Source organism: Daphnia pulex, chromosome 11 (genome assembly GCF_021134715.1).
Source record: "Daphnia pulex isolate KAP4 chromosome 11, ASM2113471v1".
Lineage (NCBI taxonomy): Eukaryota > Metazoa > Arthropoda > Branchiopoda > Diplostraca > Daphniidae > Daphnia > Daphnia pulex.
Window position 1 is genome coordinate 1,243,708 of NC_060027.1, and position 19,159 is coordinate 1,262,866.

Sequence of the window (19,159 nt, forward strand, 5' to 3'; positions counted from 1 at the left end):
CTGCTGACGTACATCGAAAGTGGAAAATACAGCTTTTGTTATCTGCTTAGCCGCTGCTATTATATAGTTACATCGATAGACAATCATCAACTCATTTCTCTTCGCGCCATTACCAAGGTAAAACTAATTGCTGTTTATATTTATATTTTATTCAAATAATTGCATCACAGCAGTTATTTAATGAAATGAAATGATTATACAATTTCAGAATTACAACAAGATGATGAAATCTTCGCTCTACGCGTTGTTTTCCCTCCTGCTCCTCGCAGCATTGGGTAAATATAGATGTCCTTGGTTATTTCCTAAACTTAAAATTGAGAAATTTCTAAGTTTAAAAAAATCGTTGATTTATTTTAAAAATCAGTTCAAGAGGGAAAGGCAGACGCTTGCACAAACATTGGTGGTACCTGCTTAGATTATACTGCATACAAATGTACGGCTGGTTACGTGTCTGGACTTTGCGCTGGCTCTAACAACATCAAGTGCTGCCAAAATTGCGACGCAACATGTAAATACAATATTAATTAATAATCACAATCGGCAGCATATCATTCAAATCCTTTGACTAAAAAATGAATTATTGAATTAATTATTCAGGCCTAAGCAATGAGAGTACCTGGTCTCAATCAGATGGCGCATGCACTTCAGCTGGTGGAAGGTGTATGGACAATACCAATTATTGCGCTGGGTAAATTATGCAAATAATTATAAATATTTGACACGCCTATAAAAATAAGAACAAATTCTTAAAATCTGCCATCACATTTTATAGGACTTACTCTGGTGGAAAATGCGGTGGCCCTGCAACTCGTCAATGCTGCGTACTCCGTAAAAATATGCAAATAATATTTATAAGTGACTCATCAGTGATAGGAATAATAATTCTTATAATTGTCTATTTGCGTACTCTTTTTAGGTACTGGAAGAACAATGACCGAACGTGGTTACACTCTCATTAAATGTTTTGAAGGACTTTGCTTAAACGCTTACAAGTATTGATGAGCACCAGGATTATCTTTAATTATTTAATTGGTGGGCATTCGATTTTAAAAATTTCAAGGGACGTTGGTGGCATTTGGACGATTGGTTACGGTAACACTCGTTGGGAAGATGGCAGGGCAGTTGCAAGTGGAGATACGTGCACAAAGGCACGTTGTGATTCGCTTTTTAATTACTGGGTCGATGAGAGTTTCGCACCGGCAGTGGACGCGGATATTGGCTCACCATCACCGGACGTTAATCAGGTCCAATTCGAGGCTTTAGTCTCGTTTACTTACAATGTTGGAACAGCGGCATTCCATTCTTCCACTTTATTGAAGAAAGTTCAAGCCAATCCTAACGATCCCACTATTCGAGATGAATTCATGAAATGGGTAGGAATTAAGATGCTGCGCATATTTGGCTGCTTTCGATTGTTTTCAGCATAGAATTAAAAACGTCTAATGATATCAATCGATTTCTAGGTGAATGTTAACGGTGTACCAGTTCAGGGTCTGATTAACCGCCGCGAAAAGGAAGCAGATTATTATTTCAGTGTTGATAACAGCGTCTGCACAACTGCTGTCACTTGTTAATAACAAATAATAACGAATAATAATTTTCCCACTTATTGATTTATATTCTACCTATCACATTCTAATATGGTAATCAGTGATTAGAAAGCCTAAATTTATTGCTGTGGAAAATATACATTTAGTTTTAGTGAGCAAATCATCACCGGGCGTTATATTTTATAGTTTATAAAGTTTGGAGTGATTAGAATCGGATCGAGCTTGATCCGATTCTAATCACTCCAAACCAAAGGGAGCACCCGGGGTTGATCCGGGGACAATCCGAACTGCAGTCGGATGCTCTACCACTGAGCTATACCCCCTGTTGAATAAGAAACCTGGTGATGGATTTACAACAAACCGCTAATCCGCCGCTTTGACGGTCCCGGCGGTTCATCACGCTCGAGTCTCGAAGCGAATTATTTACGGCCAAACTCAACGGGGACGCCTTTAAAACATTTGAAACAACAAAAATCAGGAAGAAAATGATTTTTTTAAAAGAAAATCAAAATGCAAGTTGTCTGTTTCTCAATTGTCGACTCACGCGTATCAGACACGGAGGGAAACAGAAATTTGTGAACAGCAGAGAATAATCATCAGCATCTCCGTTGTCGTAACTCTCTTCAAGTATCGCTAGGTGCGAACAATTGAATCGTTTCCTCTTTTTATTTTTTTTATGTGGCCCTTTCGGGGTGCCTTACATTTCAATATTATTAAACCAAAAATTTTTTAAATGTCCATCTACTGGTCAAAATCCTTAAGTGTCAAATGATATTTTTTAAAAAAATGTTATCTCTTGAGATAACGTTCTCAAATTTTCCCAAACAACAAAAACAACAAGAACAACCAAACACTTGTCTCTATTTCCAAAGTTTAATAATATTAGTAGCCTACATGTAGAAAGGGCTGTATATTGCCCGCATCGCAGACGTCTGAATATGCAAATGATTTTGATTTTTAGAATGATTTTATTTGTGAAAAATTTGTTAGAAGCGTTTCGAACAAATAAAAATTATTCCTTCAATCTTCCGTGCATGCGTAGTGTTATTTGGTTCAGTTTGTACTTTCTCTCTATTAAATCTACCTTTTATTTATAGTGCAATATATGTTAATATGCATGAATGAATAACAAAAAGGAGAATTGTTACAAAGTTTGCAGTCCCCATATATACAGGACAGAGTGATGGACAACTTCACTATTTAGTTGCTGTCACTATCCTCTTCATCATCCGAACAAGAAGAATCCTGCTGATGGCGTTTAGGCCTATATTGCTCGTGGTAAGGAGGTCGGTAAAAATGAGCGACGTTATACATCGGCTGCTGCGGCGGTTGTCGTTGCCCATAGCCACCAAACGATGATCCTCCTGGACAAGGGGGCAGGACCCCAACCGAATTTCTAATTCCTGGATAACCGTTGAAGCTTCCTTGGTACGGAGTTCCGCTTATGGCACTCGGGTTAAAGCCCACAGGAGGCCCGCCAGTGTACATGGAATTGCCAACAGCCGGATGTGCTGGTTGCTGTTGAGGGTAGTACGGGTAGCAGGGTCCGCCGGAATAATTTGGTAAGTGATGGTTAGCTGCTGATGAAGGTCCAGCAGCATACATAGGATGTTGTTGAGGGTAAGGGCTGGAATAATTTCGTTGGTGACTTGGTTCGCTTGGAGCCGAAAGCGGAGCAGCAGGGCACCCAAACACCACAGCAGTGTTCTCTTCCTGGGCTGTAATGTTCTGAGGGCACTTCCGAGCAGAAACAATTTGGGAATATTCCTTGATCAGCTGTTTAACTTGTGTCATAGACGATCGATCCCTTGGATCATGTCGAATCATTCCTTCGATTAGAGTATACTCATTGCATCCAGTATCTAACACTATCAAAATAATGTTTAAAAAAAGATTGTTTTTAAGTTCTTAACAAGTTGAAACAGAAAATGTAAATGTTACTTTTGATGTTAACTGGATTGTCACGGAGGATATTGAACTGAATTTCAGTGTGGTTTTTCCTATCTCCAAACGGGTGGATTCCTCCTTTCACATTATTCCGTTGGAGGAAAACGAAAAAGACGCAGCCGCACGGGAAGACGTCACTCTTCGATGATACTCTGGCATCCTCTATATTACCACGAAATTCCGGTGCCATCCATATCAGAGTTCCTTTAAGTCCACTAAGGGAGCATGTTCCACGATCGTTGACCTGCTTGCTCAGACCAAAATCCGACAATTTCACGAAGCCATCCCGGTAAATTAAAATATTGTCCGGTTTAATGTCGCGATGGATAAGATTTCTCGAGTGGATGTAGTCGAGACCATCGGCTATATGAGATAAAACAAGAAGATCAGTCGCAAGATCGGGCAGCAGTTTAGGCCCCTTATAAGTTCGGTTGATAACATCTCCGAGTGTCCCAAAACATAGTGGCAGTACAATGTACCTTGAAAACATATATACAAATTCGTAAAAAAACGAAACAAGAAAGTGAAGCAGGGCTAATGTAGTGTACCTAAATTCTTCATCCTCTGTTGTTGTTATAATTGGTAAAACATTTATGTGTTTCAGTTGTCCTTGCAAATAGATTTCCCTTTTCTCTTTGATGGGTGCTGCTGACATATCTTTTAGAACTTTCTTAACAGCGACTTTGTTCCCTTTGAAAAGGCCACGACGAACAGAACCGGAACTACCCTGACCAAGAAAGTCTTCTTTCGATGTCGAGTATGCTATTTCAGTATTGAAAAGGTATGTCCAGTTCGTTTGGCCTCTTCTTTGAGCCATAATTTAAAAGCCAAAAACCAAAAAATGGAAGAGCTTACCTCGACACAAATGTGGGAGTATTTATCTAGGCTACTAGCTGCAAGTAGGCCCTATGTACTTCTACGCACAATCAAAAGGATGTGTGATAACAATTATATCAAGGCTATAAAGAAATAAAACTTTGCTATAGATTCAACACGATGCGGACAGCCGATAAGCGGACGGATGATAACAATTATGTTACAAGTGCACCAGTAAAAACGCAGATGACGTTTGTTTTTAAAATGTTTGAGTGACTTTCTTTTGGAAAGTGATGCAGATTGTTTCAAAAACTCATTTGTATTCCGGATTGTAAATATGAGAGAGTTACAGCATTTGACTGATATCTAAATTACATTTAGTTTGTCAAATAGCTAAAGCTCGATTTTTCTCCTTACGGCTATAGAAAGCCGTCCTTATTTACTATCTCCCTTTAAAAATTTTTTGAAAATCCCTTGTACATTTAAAAAGAGCTGCGCTTATTTACTTTCAAGGCTGCGGCTGGGCTTCTGGCGTCCAAAACCAAATGCGCCAGACGAAATAGTCGAATACGGTAACCATGGGAACCAATGAGACACCGCTGCTCGTTTCAGCAGGTCGTGCAACGACAGAATTCCCGACACGGACGAGGGTCGACGCCGGGACACGCAACCAGAATGTGGAGAAATCACGCAGAAACGTGCACCTGCATACATTAAAAGATCCATTCAATTCAATCAGCTAAATCAGGCCGTCCTAATAATAATGTATTAATTTAATTCTCCATCAAATCAAACCTGAATTCAATTTCGCCCTGGTAGTCGGGCGGTGCCTGCCATGTCAATTCTAAATTATTCTTACTCTTGGCATCCCGGTGAGTCAGAGCATTCTGTCGTGCAAATTTCCCGAGTGTTTAATTAAGCAGAAATAATTATAGGGATATCGTCAATCGTATGTTATACCTGTTCACCTGGGAGACAATCAACCGATCGGGCTTGGTATGGACTATTGATGAATCGGCCCAGCGGTTTGGAAGAAGAGTCTTCAGGATTGACGGCCATAAAGAGAAACCCTATAAGAATATAAATTTGTTTTTAAATTGAAGACATTTTATCTTATCGATTTATTGATTTATAACCCATAAATCCTCCTTTTGGACTCTTGCCCTGTATCGTCACTTTAACAGTCCCGTCCTGCTCGATGGCGTTCTTATTATTTGCGTGGGAATTAAGCGAAAATAATGATGAATTAAGTTCTATCCGTTATTATTTGGAATGTATTATGCGGTTTATATTTCCATACCTGTTGCGGAGTAATAGTGTACGGTGCTGGTGTCGTTTGAGGCGCTGGGCCGTGCTGCCGAATTGAAATTTTAAAATTTGCAAAATGTGACATTAGTTAAAGCTGAAACATTTCGGTAGTTTTTGGCTGCTTGAATGTTTACTTGCGGCTCCATGTCGGCGCAGGCTTCCGGTGGAGCCCCTCGCATATAGGCATCCACATTCTGGCTGAATTCCGCCAGTAAAATCAGAATCACTAGCTTCGCGAACGGAGACATTTTAAAATACAACAGCTGAGACACTCAACCGCCTCTTGGATGGCGAACAATTTGGAACAGCAACTAACTATTAACTGAATGCCATTAGAGGAGAAGGAATCTTATTTTCTCCAGCATGTGGGTATGGACCGGATAACCCAACTGCAGATGGCAGACTACGTGATGTCGATAAGTCGCGTCCGATTTCCAGTCAAGACCATCGCAGAGGTTAAAGACCAACAACACACCAGATAAGAAAACGAACTGCGGTAATGTATTCCTCGTCACAAGACAAAAATCTTTTGCTTCATATTCCTTTTTTTCTTTTCAATGTCATTTCAGATATTTAAAAAAACAAAAAAAAAAATATCGCTACAAACAACACGAACACCAGCTGTAGAATTTTTAAAATTTTGTTCAAAATGCTGAAAGAATTATTTGAAAGCGATTTGGCTGTAGCGACAATTTTGTCTATATTATTTAAAAGTTCTCTACCCAAATTGTCTAATAACGGACAAACAAACTCTCAGCCATTCTGTCATTCAAACAATAAATCATTCGTCGGTAACTCGGTATAGTCGCTTATCATTTGGTTATACTGTATGTGGGTCCACCAGCTTATCTCGTCCGCTTTAGCAATGTAACCGCGAATATCTTTGGAGGCCCTAGCTAATACCAAATTAAAATATCAAATGAACACAGACTGTGTAATAATAATAAACGTAAAAATTTCGCAATAGAGTTAACTTACGTTCATCCGTAATGAGCAGTGGTCGAAAAAGTAGAAAAAATTGGGCTCCGCAGTTGCGTCGAATTGGTGATGACATTTCGACGACTAAAGAAATTCAGGGAAGTGTGAAGCCAAACTCGTTGAGTCAAGAGTTATAAATAAAGTATGGATTGACTTTTATCGTTTTGGAACGGTTTGAATTTTGGTGCGATTGATTTTTCATAGTTTTCTATCGATATCTTATGGCTAAGATTAGGGTCGTCTGCTGGCTTCGTTTTGTTTACAAGTTTCGACTAAGCAAGTAAGCATCGACAAAGAAAAGAATCCACGTTTAAGATTACAAAAAAGGATTTTTTTTTTAAACGAACGTGGCTGCACGAAAAATAGCCCAACATATAAAACTAAGTACAAAAATGTGGTCGTGTGAACTCTGGTCGCGTCACCCTCTTTATGGAATAACTTAATAAAATACACACTCCGATGCTGTCTATAGCAGGTAAACAAGAAGACAAATAGAATTATTGTGATAGCTCAAATAGAAGAGTTAAAACTCTTCCAAATCAGTGAAATGTTAGTTCTGTCTAGCATTTATGTAAGTAAGCCCCCTGTCAATACGGCAGTTTGTAACTAGGCACTATGTAACCTTTTCCTTTGTGCATAGATTTGAGGCCTGAGCCAGCCATCAGCCCATCACAACAAAGAGATATCCAAGTTTTGCTTGTGCTGGTGTCAGCACCAACCACATGTCATATCAATCACCTATCGTCAGCAATCTCCAATCTCATCACTTGGGTAATGATTTTCGTTACTTTTCTTCCCATGCTGCTATAGATATTTAAATGCATGCATGACTTGCGTCAACACAGTGCATGTAAAACTAGATTTGAAGCCTGAGCTAGCCATCAGTCCATCACGATAAAAATATATGCACATTTTGCTTGTGGTGGTGCTCAGCACCAATCACATGTCATTAATCACCTAACCTTAGCAATAATATCAATGTTATGTGTTATGAGCTTGAACCGGCTTAGTTTTGTTACTTCTATTCATGTGCTCTGTTAGATATTTTAATGCTGCATGACTTCAAATCATGTATCTTCAATTCTCCTGTTTGATAAACAATTAGGGTTTACCCACTGTCTCATTTTCCACTTTTCCTTCCTTGTTAGTTTTGTAAATATTTCATAACAAATTTTTTATTTTTATTTAGATAACAGCATCCCTTTTCTGGGTGAAAATACCGATGCCGATCGAGTTCTTCCCCTTTCTTTATGCCCTCGTGTATGCCCATGTGAGTGTATTCACGAGGACCCCCTTTTTCCTATCCCGCCTGCTGGATTCAATTCTTCAACGGATGGAGCACCTGTGGATGCCTAGCTGCATTTCCCCGGTCAGTTTCCTGGCCGCATCCACTCCCTCATCGTCCGTTGGTTTCCCGTTTGGACGCCAAGCCAAGTCTTTCATATGTAGGGCGTGAAGAATGGGTGGGTCGCTGTCCATTGACCAAATCTATTCGAATTTTCTCAGTTGTAAAAAAATTGCCCGCTAGAGGGCAGTAGCGATGGCAAAATGACGTAATAATATTAGTATTTGAACGCTCTCCAAATAATAGGATAGAAATCAGTTGAGCGAGCATCTCCGACATTTCAATAACAACTGCAGTGCTTCATTTATCACCAACTGCCTTTTTCACCGTATTACATCAGTTTTTAACGTTTTTTGTGCCCGATCAAAGTCATCCACACCATCATTGCCTTCCCCATTTGAGTCTTTCTCACGACACGAGTCCCGTTGGTAACGTTTTCTCTTTCAATTTTTTGTTTCCTATTTCTACTTGGAAAAATGGTTTTATCTGATGCCTATTGAGTATGACTATTGAATACTGACTATTGAATACAGTAATTGAATGACTTTTCATTGACACATTTTTAATGACTGTCATAGTCCGAGAAATTTTTTGTTCAAGTTCAAATTCAAGTTGCACATGGCACTTGAATTTGTTTCTCTATGTTGCCTTATTCTCTCTATATGTTCTCCTCAAGTCCCATTTCTCAATATTCTTTTGTCAGTGTGCCAGATTAACAAACCTTTTTATAATAGTATCAAAATGTCAACTGAAGTGAATCCCAGTACCGAGTACTTCAACCACAAACACAGAATTGTTGAGGTAATAAGCTTTAGATAGTTAGTGTAAGTTCTTAAATTTAATATATAGTTCATCTGTCTTGTAAATTAGGTGAATGTTGAGTTGCAGAAGGCCAAGAAGGAACATAACTTGCTGAAGCGAACCTTCAAAATTGAATCATCCCTTGTACAAGCCAACATGAGCATTGAAGATATAGTTGATGGTATGTGTGGAATTTGTTTTTTTATGAAGCCTTATTTTCATATGAATCTTAATCATGTAGGTATCAACAATGGTGATGAAAACGAGGAGTTTACTGCCACCCATGCTGTCACAATCCTCACCAGGAATTTTTATCCGGTCATTGACAATCTCATCAATGCCAATGTTGTTCCCAAGCTTGTGGAATTCCTGAGTCGCGATAGCAAGTATATGGTGTCTTTAACTTAATTTCTAAATATTGCCTCATGCAATTTTCGTTTTAGCCCTGATCTTCAGTTAGAGTCAGCCTGGGCTCTCGCCCATATTGCATCAGGCACATCTGATCAGATTGAAGCTGTCGTCAGTGCTGGGGCTGTTGCCGGTTTCATTTCTTTGTTGGGTTCGCCACATCCAGTATTGGCCGAGATAGCTGTCTGGACTCTTGGGAACATTGCCAGAAACGACCTAGAGCTAACAAACCATGTAATTGAGCAAGGCATTATTGAGCCCTTGCTAATCTTCATTAGTAAACCTGACACTTCAGTAAGTTCGTTTTTTAATTAACTCGAGAACATTTAATAATTAATTTCATTAATAGGCCACATTATTGCGCAGCGTCACTTGTACTCTGTCCAAGATGTGTAGTAGTATTGAATATGATCATCCGAATTGGTGCATGGAAGAAGGACCCACTTTCCCTGGACTCCAACAGCTTCTTCCAGCCCTGGCTCACCTTATCCAAAACAACGACGGGGAGATTCTCGCCGACACTTGCGAGGCTCTGTCAAGTATCGTTTTCGAATGCAACGAACAAAGAGCCCAAGAAGTTGCCGACGCCGGTGTCCTCCCTCGCCTCGTCGCTTTGTTGGACCGCCATGAAGTGGCTATCATCAACCCCGCTCTACAAACCATCGCTGATGTATTATCCGCTTCAGATCAGGCTAAGGTCATCATCAGTGCTGGGGGTGTCGCCAAGTTGACATCTTTGTTGGAGCCACGTCATCCAGATGTGGCCGAAGAAGTAAGTTCATTTTTAAAATTTTGTGAACATTTTATAATTGGTTTCATTCGGTTTGATTGTTAGGATCATGTTCCGTTGGTCGGTTACATTTTTCGCCACTTGTGTCGTTACCTGAACCCCACTGACCCTACAGTCCAACAGCTTCTTCCCGCCCTGTTCCACCTTATCTACAAAAACGACAAGCATGTTCTCCCTAGCGCTTGCATGGCTCTATGTTACCTCACTGTAACGAACGATGTCGTCAAAGAAGTTGTTGACGCCGGAGTCGTCCCTCGGCTCGTTACTTTGTTGGACAACAATGATGCTAGTGTCAGCTTCCCAGCTCTGAGGACAATCGGCAACATTGTCACAGGCATTCAAACCATGGTTGCTGGTGCCTACCCTTTGCTGGCCAAGTTGCTTATTGTTAATTCGTCGACGAAAACCTTCTGGTATGAGGCGACCGTATTCGCATCCCAGATTGCTGACTGCAATGCCGCTCAGACCCAAGATCTCATAACCAGCAACGTTATTCTTCCTTTGGTTGACGTTCTGAGCCAAGGCGACTTCAAACGCCAAAAGGAAACAGCTTTGGTTATCAGCAACATCACTTTGGGTAATTTATTTCATGTTATTCATTCATTTATTTCATGATTTTTAACTATATTTATTTTTGATTTCAGGTAGCAATGTCGTTAAGACCGCTATGTTGTTTCAGTTTGAATTCGCTTCGCTGTGCACTTTGATGTGCATTTTACTGTGCACTCTGTTGTGCACTTTGCTGAAGGCCACGGAACCCAAGACTATCGTGGTCGTGTTGGATGGCTTGGCTCTAATTTTGGAGGCTTCCAAGAAAATGGGCGATCTGGAAAAAGTTTCCCTTCACGTCAATAAATGTGGTGGCTTGGATTGCATCAAAGCATTGAAGAGCAACGAAAATGTTGAAATTCATCACAAGTCGCTGGCCATTCTGGAAAGATACTTCCCCACTGACGTAATTTTTTTTTTCGTTTTTATGGCTTTTGTTTTCTTTCGATGACTACTACCACAAGATTCAGTGTTTGTGTTGACAACTTGACAATAACGAAATTTCTTACTTTTGATTTAATTTGGTTTTTATTTTAATTTCTGCAGTTGTCCGAGGATGTCCCATCATGAAGAATCCAAGTTGGCGTCATCTACTTCGTAGAGTCTAGAGTGGCAATTACGAATTCAATAACCAGCCATCTCAATCCCCCTAAAGAGGTTTCTTATCCTAAATGTTTTAATATAATAATCTCAAATTCTTTTTCTACTTTTTCCACGGTCAATTTATATACATATTCACTTCCTTCAACGCTATCCTATTCATGAGTATTGGCTTTTTCTATAAAGTTTATTTTCCAAATTGTTATTTAATTGAAGGCTGCCTTTTGCTATCATTTTTGTCCATGCGCGTCTTCTTTCCTCTTTCTCAATGCGCATTATAATAAAAACAACTCGATCAACTGTACATTTGAATCGTTTTGATTTTGTCGCAAGTTTTTCGTATTTTTTCCCAATTGCAGGCCGCACGAGTCCCAGCAGTGCCCAACAGGCCCTTACGGAACTGAAATGCTTTTGTAATCATGTCATTTCAAAATAATAAGCAAATCGCTATAAATAACACAATCGCCAGCAGTAGAATTTTTGGATTGTGCTGAAACAGAAAAATTTGACTTTCCGTTTATGTCTACATAATTATATTGAAGTGATTTGGCTTTTGCGAAAATTATCATATTATTCACATCTTCTTCCAAGAAATTATTGTGGCCGTTTCGTCGATTATTTGTTAATTTCTATCGATATCTTAGATAATTAGAATATTGGTGTCGTCTGCTTCTTCGTTGTTCGTTCACCAGTAATAAAATGTCAAAAGTGTGGGCGTCGTATTTTAGCGCGAATCTTTATTGAATCGCTTGATGCATACTCCATGGTGTTTAGCAGGTAATTAAAACTAAGAATATGAATAGAAAGATAATAAGAGCTGGAATTGAAGAGAAATCTGTTCCAAAGTGTGGCATGGAATGTTTGTTTCTGACTACATTTATCAAGCAAACTTCTTCTTAAGGCACGGCAGTTTGTTTGCACAATGGAACTTTTTCTTTATTTAAATAGATTTGTGGCCTGACCCAAACCCTAGGTATGCCAGTTTTGCTTTTGCTGGACCTTCACCAGCAACAATCTCAACATCATCGCTTGGGTAATGATTTGACTTACTTTTATTTCTCTGACCTGCTTGATTATTTTTTGTAACCCTTTTCTTATTCCCCATTTAGATTTACAGCACGAAGTTTGATTGCAGCATTTCCCTTTTCTTTAAATGTCCTCGTGTATGCCCATGTGAGTGTGGGTATATTCACGAGGACCTCCTTTTACCCATCCCACCTGCTAGATGGAGGTGGTATCAACTCTTCAACGGATGGAGCACCTGTGGATGCTTGGCCGTATTTTCCAGGCTTAAAGGTAGAACACATTCATCTCTATTCTTCCTTTTTGACTGTTTGTTTGCTTTGATTCGTGACATACGAAGTACGATTATTCGTGAGGTATGTGATAGACTGGAACTGTTTTTCTCTTGCCGATATTGTTGACTCTCAGTCAGGGTTCATTTTGAAATAACTCATTTTTTAGAACGATTGAAGGCCAGGCTTGTTTTCTACCTCACTACTTTATCTGTGGATAAACAATCGAATTCAATTTTTTTTTACTTTATACACGCGAAGTTTTACGACCCGCTACACTGGCGTCACCTCCAAGTTTAAAGTTGGTTTTTAGAAAAGCAATGAATAACTGCATTCGTTTTTCTGATCATATCCAAGAATTCGTTTTTCTTACAGTCTTTTTAAACACGTTTAAACGTAATCTATGCTTACATAATTGCGAAAAAGGAGTAGAAGTGAAATCGGAGGAGTAGAGTCCATCTCGTAAACCCAACATATTTTAAAATACTTCTTACCAGGACTTGTATTTTTCCTCGCAACCTTTTTTGGCGATGTTTTGTGCGTTGGATCTTTCCACAACAAAGAATAGAGCATAGAATTTGGCATAGAATTTTTTTTCTTTTATAAGAATCTCTAATTTTGAATGGAATCTTCGTGAATTTCAGAATCTGGAGAATCTGGATAATCTGCGACAATTTCAGGCGAGTGCGAGACGTCAGGAGTGCCCGGCACGGGCGTCGAGTTACACCGAGACGGAACGTGGCCTGAGCGTCCGCAGTGTCTGCACGTCGGCGTCGATTTGCGTCGGTTGGATGTTTGGCAGCGCAAGTTTTCCGATTGGAGGTCCCGGATGGAGAATTCGGCGTTGCCGATCGTGAAGTGGGTGCCTAGTTGAGACAGGCAATCGAGTCCCAGTATGAGATCGGTCCCGTGCAGACGAAGGACGGCCGCTCGAACTGTTGCGCTGGATCCTTCGACCGAAATGCAAATTTCAACCGAACCCATGGGCGACTGCATTCCTTCTGATACGTGATCCCAGAAGGATCCGGTCAAAGGATCGGCCAAAAGGTTCAGTTCAAACAGGAAATCGGGAGAGATGGCAGTGAAGGCCCAGCTGGTTCCAATCACGGCAGTGACATCTAAATCGTTACATTTGACAGCTAAATACGCCATGATAACAGTCTGAAATGCAAAATTGGAGTCGAGTAAAGAATAGTTCCTCGATGTTCTGCGTGAAGTGAATGAGATGGTGCGAGCTGTCCACCGCGTTTTATACAGCGGCAATTTGAAGTATCGGATGGCTAGCGTGACGAAATTGGACACGGGTAAAAACCCACTGGTAAAAACCCACAAACTGCAGAAATAGATGCAACTGGTTGTTTGTTTTTTTAATTATTATTTTGTCTTTAGACACGCACGAATGATATTCCTAGCAACACCAGTTGGATGTATCCATTTCACTTATCATCACTGCCAAGTTCTGACAAATCGGATGAGTATATACAAAAGCTTATCATTTTTGAACAGTTTGTATTTGGGAGGAGGGGTCTATTTTTTAATAAAATAATTTCTATCGATTATTTTTTTTTTAAAGACGGCTAAAGGAATAGTAGAAGAGTCGTCTGCTCTCCATTTGTTTACAAGTTTCGGATAACAAAATGTGGCCTTCGTGTTTATTCTGGGCGTGAATCTTTAAAATGGAATAGCATCACACTCCGTGCTGTTTAGCAGGTAATCAAAACTAAGAACACAAATAAAATTACAGAGTTTAAATAGAACAGTTAAACCTGTTCCAAATTGTGTGAAATGCTAGTTACTGACTCCAGCATTTATCTTGTAAAACCCCCTGTCGATGCATGACATTTGGTTTGCACTATTTAACCTTTTTCCTTTGTGCAGATTTGATGCCTTCATAACCACAAGTTTGCTTTATAAACAAGTTTCACTTGTGCTGGTATACTGACCTGTTATAGCCAACAATCTGAGCATCACCACTTGGGTAATAATTTTCGTTACTTTGATTCCTGTGCCCTGCTAGATATCTTTGACTGGCATAAGCAGTGCATTTCGTTGAAACCTTAAATTCTCCTGTTTATTAGCAATATAACTGTCTCTACTTTTCCTAATTTGTCATTTTTTCTTCAAACATTTTTCGTAACCCATTTCTTATTTTTTATTTAGATAAACAGCATTCCATTGGATTGAAGAAACAAGTTCTTCTTCTTCCTTTTAATGTACTTGTGTACACCCATGTGAGTGTGGGGGTATTCACGAGGATGGAGGACCCTCCTTTTTCCTATCCCGCCTGCTGGATTCTGCGGATGGAGTACCTGGAGATGCCTGGCTGCATTTCCCAGGCTTCAAGGTAGGAAAAATGTTCTATTCTTCCTGTTTGATTTTTTGGTGCCTTTGATCGTAAATCGTTGCGTAGTACGGAGTACGATTAATTCCTTAGCTAGGCGTATGACTGGATCTGTTTTTTCTTGCGGTTTTTAGTTCACTCAGTTAGGGTTTACTAAACAACCAATGGAAGTGGGAAACTAAAATTTTTTTAAATAACTCATCTATAGAAAGATTGCATATCAGGCTTGTTTTGTGCCCCAGAAAAACAATGCGAACACTTTTGATCGCCTTTGATTTTCAAAACCATTTTTATTTCACTGACTATTGACAAATTGTCTGTATTGGATAATTGTTTCATGATATAACAGAGCTATAGATTATTGAAGGGCCGATAGGTTGAGAGTAGACGGGATTGCAGATGTACTGTCGAGACGACGTCCCATCGTCAAACACAAACGCCTCGAACTTGATTCTGACCGAGTCTCGCCTCAACCACATCATCTAAACAATCATTCCGAGTTGTTATTGCATTATTCAAATTCCGCCGCACACTGAATTGAAAGCTATTCATACTTTAATTATCTCTTTGTCGCCACTATTTGGTATTTTGGTACGGACGATCGACAAGCCAGGAAACCTTTCGAACAAGAAAAACGAGTTTCTCTACTACATTGATTAATAACAGACTATAGGATATTAGCTCTTACGTCGCAGTTATGCAGTTATCACGTTTCGACAATACGCCGTCTTGGTATTCTTGAATGTGAATTCGATTTGTCTTCCTTATTCCTAGGCGGTGGAAGTGCGGTGAACGATCAGGGCTGTCGGTGACGAGTGAACATCTGATGCAAACCTCGTCCTCTTCGCCCTCCCAATTTTCCAACTGAAATTGATCGTTAGAAATGGACAGTTAATCGATTGGCGCAAAATGTTTTTCAGTAAATTCAATTTTACTTGGACGCGGATCCATCTTTTTTCATTAGCAGGATCGGCGTAGAGATATCCGCGGCCGTTTTTGACTTCGCTCTCGTAAGGGAAATTGTAAGTAGACTGCGGCTGTCGAGTGATTTTCAGACGAGCTAAATCAATTTTTTGTAAAATTAAAGTATTAGTGTATTAGAATTTGATTCTCTATCGACACCGCAAAATTAAAAAAATGACTCACGACTGTTGCAATTAAGCGACATGATCAATTCCCTTTTGAAATGGGTTTACAGCTGCATCTTAAACAGTCTGCGGTCCGAACAACACTGCTGCGTCGGCTGGCATTCGCTTCGAGCTATCCTATCCATCCATCGATCCGGTTTTGAAAGCTCATGGCAGACACTATGCTAATTGTTTCAGCAGTTGGCGACAGGCAACAGAATAGAGGGGAAATCCCCAAGTCGATTGGCAAGGTAACTCTTGTTGATAGGCCATCGGTGGATGCGGGTGTTTCCTTATCGAATTATATTATAGACTCGGCTGTTCTCCAAATTGATGCTACTCTTGAATCTCAACGCGAGATTGCGCAGCCGCATTATGCCTATAATGTTAATTGTTGCGGTTTTTCGTTGTTTTAGAATTATTGATTCGCTGAATTGCCTAATAATAGAAATCTCGGTGGACGTTCCACTTCTTGGGGGGTTCTAGCAGCCTGTAACCTGTTCCTACACGTAGACAGCCTGATAAGAGTCCTGTCGCCTTCTTGTAAAAGGAAAGGTTGAAACGTTAATCGAAGTTCGACACGACGTAAAAGATAATCAACCAACAGGTTTTTGAAGAAGGACTCTGGGTACTTTTAGTTAGAATGCACGACACGGTTTCTTTGTGTTGGATATTTCAGTTCAACTGGTTCTCATATCAGCAGAACAGACACCACAAAACGACATTGATCTGCTGGTATGTTTAAAGCGAATAATGATGAAAGCAAAGTCAATTGTGGTATTTACGCATATGCGCCTTAATCTTTTTGCGACGCACTATACAAGGTCAGACTACCAAATTACCAACTGGTGTAATAATTGAATATCGTTTATCAATTGTGCTGGCGAGAGATTTTATAGCGAATAGAAAAAATTAAAACATGACGTCGTTGTATTTGAAATCCGCAGAAGAGCAGCTGCCGGAGGAAAGGTTTACAACTTGTGCAGGTTCGTTCAGATTAATAAGGAAGCGCGCGGGAAATGTCTTGACATCTCAATACCAGCAGTGATGCGAAACGAAAAATTATGGCGAATTAAAAACATGATCACGTTAAACTTACATTTAAAAAAAAATAATAATCAATTCCTCACTCGGACATATCTAGTCATCACATTGCTTGCGTCATATGTCAATCCTGAGTTATTCGGACCGGAAGACTCCGGAAGCGGAGGAGAGACCATCGCTGCAGATTGGTATGACATGGGCATTTGAAATTCGGCAGAGCTCTGCTGCTGCTGTCTGATTGGGGTGGAATTATCTTGCGAATTACTTTGCTGGAAGTCCGGCACCGACTGCTGCTGCTGCTGCGAAGGTGGTGGCACTCCATAAATGGGCACTGATGGATTGCCAGAGGCTTGCATTTCTGGGAAACCTTCGACTGGCGAAGGTGCAAAAGATTGGGAAGTGACACCGACGAATTGTTGAGATTCAGATGGACCAGCGAACGTTTGTTGTTGAGATTCGACGGGAGTAAAAGACGCCGAGGCCGTTCCGTACGATTGTTGTTGAGAAGAATAGGACTGAGAGGGTCCCGAAGGGCCTAAAGGTTGCTCAAACGAGGCCTGCTGACCGAAAGATTGCGACGGCAGAAAAGATTGCTGAGTTTGTTCAACGGAAGCAAATGATTGCTGAGGTACGACTTGAGCAAACGACTGGGGCGACTGAGCTTGGCCGAAAGACTGTTGCTGGGATGCGGAGGAATAGGTCTGAGCGGGAGGACCCACGGGTTGTTGAGATCCTACAAACGATTGCTGGGGATTCCCACCGAAGGATTGCGAGGATAAATCGGGGCCAGAGAATTGTTGAACTGCGAAACCATAGGATTGGGGGGCATACGAAGAGGGACCGGCGAATTGTTGAATCTGTTCACGTTGTGGGATGGTGCCGAAAGCGGAAGGATCGTTGCCCTGTTGTAATTGCATCATGGATGAAGACGGCCCGGTGCCGTAGCTTTGCGCTGGATTGTACTGGGCAGGCTGGGCCATTTGAAACGACGGTTGCATTGGTGAATTGCTGGGGAAAACGGGACCGTTGGCGGGTCCTCCGAAGGATATCGGAGTGAGGAAGGAAGACGGTGGCGGCGGAGAAAGGAATTTGGATGGAACCGATCCGAACGACGAGGTGGTTTGCTGGAGGTAGATGGGAGGGCCGACAGGTGGTGGAATTCCTTGCGGAGCAAAGTTCATGGGCTGGGCCGATCCGTAGCTATTAAAAGAGGGTGCCGTTTGCCATGCCGGACGTGCTGGAGACTGGAAGGATGGAATCTGACCGACTGGTTGGAATGGAGAAGGAAATCCATCCATTGACGGACTTGCGTAGTAGTAGGACGGAGTAGCCAACTGCGCTGGCATAGGACCTTGTCCAACAGGTAACGGCAGAGGCCCAATTCCAGAAGGTAGTGGCAGAGGTCCTGGTCCAAAAGGGAGCGGTGGAACGGGTAGTGGTCCAAGCCCGGCATCCGGTCTGAAAATCGGAACGGATCCAGTGAATGTGGGTCTGTTTTGTTGCTTCTTTGGGGCTTTCCCACCAAATAATGGCTGATATTTTTGTAACAAAATGAGTCAAATTTAAAGTTTACTAGATATTAGATTTCATTTAATGATTAAAATTTTACCGGTGGTGGCCGATGGGATTGGTGAAGTTGAGGAGGAAGCGGAGCCGATGAACCGTATTGAGCTACAGCTACCGACAGCAGCATCGAAAATAGTATTACCTTTTGACAAGAAATTGAACGTTAAAATAGTAGCCAATAATTCAAAATAACATTTAATTTTTTCCAACCAAAATTGTTTTAAAAATGTAGAATTAACTTTTACGTCGTTTTACTATTAGACAGTACAATATCAAGAGAAAGTGGATTTAGCTTACCGTTGCCTTGAGTGACATGTTGAAGGATTCGAATCTGAAAGTGATGTACTTCTCTGAGCATTGGCCAACGCCGTATTTATACTCTTTTGGCTGACACTGGCTGCTTGACCTGGGCCTTTCCCTTTCCGAAACGACACGGATTGAAACCACCAGGTGAAAATAATATGGTGAAAGGCTATTTGACAATTGAAGAGGAGTCGACCTCATTTCCCTTTTTTTCTTTTTATGTTGCCGTCGTGTCTTCCGGAGCTTTTGTCTCTTTCGTCTAATATAATTTGAGACAATAAACAAAGTAATAATCAAGAAAAGAAACGCTCGTGTGTTTCATCAGAGTGCGTGAATCAAAAATCTCCGTGAATTCAAATCTCGATTTAACTTTGAAATGAATTATTTCTTA

At 40.6% G+C, this 19,159-nt stretch overlaps 6 protein-coding genes across 9 annotated transcripts; 2 read left to right on the top strand and 4 right to left on the bottom strand.

Annotated features, from left to right (window-relative positions):
• The first annotated feature begins 3 nt into the window (after positions 1-3).
• On the top strand, positions 4-1,713 carry LOC124207452. The gene is made up of 8 exons (XM_046604908.1): positions 4-117; positions 209-275; positions 365-508; positions 598-688; positions 773-828; positions 917-992; positions 1,061-1,373; positions 1,464-1,713. The coding sequence occupies exons 2-8, from the start codon at positions 221-223 to the stop codon at positions 1,572-1,574; spliced, it is 846 nt and encodes a 281-aa protein (XP_046460864.1). The 5' UTR covers positions 4-117; positions 209-220; the 3' UTR covers positions 1,575-1,713.
• A 691-nt stretch (positions 1,714-2,404) lies between these two features.
• LOC124207457 (serine/threonine-protein kinase/endoribonuclease IRE2-like) lies at positions 2,405-4,485 on the bottom strand. 2 transcript variants are annotated; one of them, XM_046604915.1, is made up of 4 exons: positions 4,353-4,485; positions 4,046-4,259; positions 3,492-3,976; positions 2,405-3,418 (listed from the first exon to the last, which is right to left on the bottom strand). In XM_046604915.1, exons 2-4 carry the CDS (start codon positions 4,150-4,152, stop codon positions 2,751-2,753), a joined length of 1,260 nt encoding a protein of 419 aa, XP_046460871.1. In that variant the 5' UTR covers positions 4,153-4,259; positions 4,353-4,485; the 3' UTR covers positions 2,405-2,750. The 2 variants fall into 2 exon arrangements, with proteins under 2 accessions (XP_046460871.1, XP_046460870.1); XM_046604914.1 differs by having other exon boundaries at positions 4,046-4,485.
• Positions 4,486-4,613: 128 nt separating this feature from the next.
• Positions 4,614-6,027, bottom strand: LOC124207460 (putative defense protein 3). 2 transcript variants are annotated; one of them, XM_046604917.1, is made up of 7 exons: positions 5,756-6,027; positions 5,614-5,667; positions 5,450-5,519; positions 5,274-5,383; positions 5,109-5,200; positions 4,820-5,017; positions 4,614-4,759 (listed from the first exon to the last, which is right to left on the bottom strand). In XM_046604917.1, exons 1-6 carry the CDS (start codon positions 5,867-5,869, stop codon positions 4,822-4,824), a joined length of 636 nt encoding a protein of 211 aa, XP_046460873.1. In that variant the 5' UTR covers positions 5,870-6,027; the 3' UTR covers positions 4,614-4,759; positions 4,820-4,821. The 2 variants fall into 2 exon arrangements, with proteins under 2 accessions (XP_046460873.1, XP_046460874.1); XM_046604918.1 differs by having other exon boundaries at positions 4,614-4,763.
• Positions 6,028-6,861: 834 nt separating this feature from the next.
• LOC124207454 (importin subunit alpha-5-like) lies at positions 6,862-11,396 on the top strand. Its single transcript, XM_046604909.1, has 11 exons — positions 6,862-7,074; positions 7,240-7,370; positions 7,789-8,372; positions 8,679-8,745; positions 8,815-8,926; positions 8,987-9,131; positions 9,189-9,447; positions 9,503-9,925; positions 9,989-10,520; positions 10,588-10,898; positions 11,039-11,396. Exons 4-11 carry the CDS (start codon positions 8,686-8,688, stop codon positions 11,060-11,062), a joined length of 1,866 nt encoding a protein of 621 aa, XP_046460865.1. The 5' UTR covers positions 6,862-7,074; positions 7,240-7,370; positions 7,789-8,372; positions 8,679-8,685; the 3' UTR covers positions 11,063-11,396.
• Positions 11,397-14,966: 3,570 nt separating this feature from the next.
• LOC124207461 lies at positions 14,967-16,014 on the bottom strand. The gene is made up of 5 exons (XM_046604919.1): positions 15,875-16,014; positions 15,664-15,788; positions 15,417-15,592; positions 15,283-15,346; positions 14,967-15,210 (listed from the first exon to the last, which is right to left on the bottom strand). Exons 1-5 carry the CDS (start codon positions 15,894-15,896, stop codon positions 15,064-15,066), a joined length of 534 nt encoding a protein of 177 aa, XP_046460875.1. The 5' UTR covers positions 15,897-16,014; the 3' UTR covers positions 14,967-15,063.
• Positions 16,015-16,903: 889 nt separating this feature from the next.
• Positions 16,904-18,819, bottom strand: LOC124207455 (extensin-like). Of its 2 annotated transcripts, XM_046604910.1 has the most exons (3): positions 18,763-18,819; positions 18,509-18,607; positions 16,904-18,431 (listed from the first exon to the last, which is right to left on the bottom strand). In XM_046604910.1, exons 1-3 carry the CDS (start codon positions 18,778-18,780, stop codon positions 16,974-16,976), a joined length of 1,575 nt encoding a protein of 524 aa, XP_046460866.1. In that variant the 5' UTR covers positions 18,781-18,819; the 3' UTR covers positions 16,904-16,973. The 2 variants fall into 2 exon arrangements, with proteins under 2 accessions (XP_046460866.1, XP_046460867.1); XM_046604911.1 differs by lacking the exon at positions 18,763-18,819 and having other exon boundaries at positions 16,904-18,357; positions 18,509-18,599.
• Between the last annotated feature and the right edge of the window lie 340 nt (positions 18,820-19,159).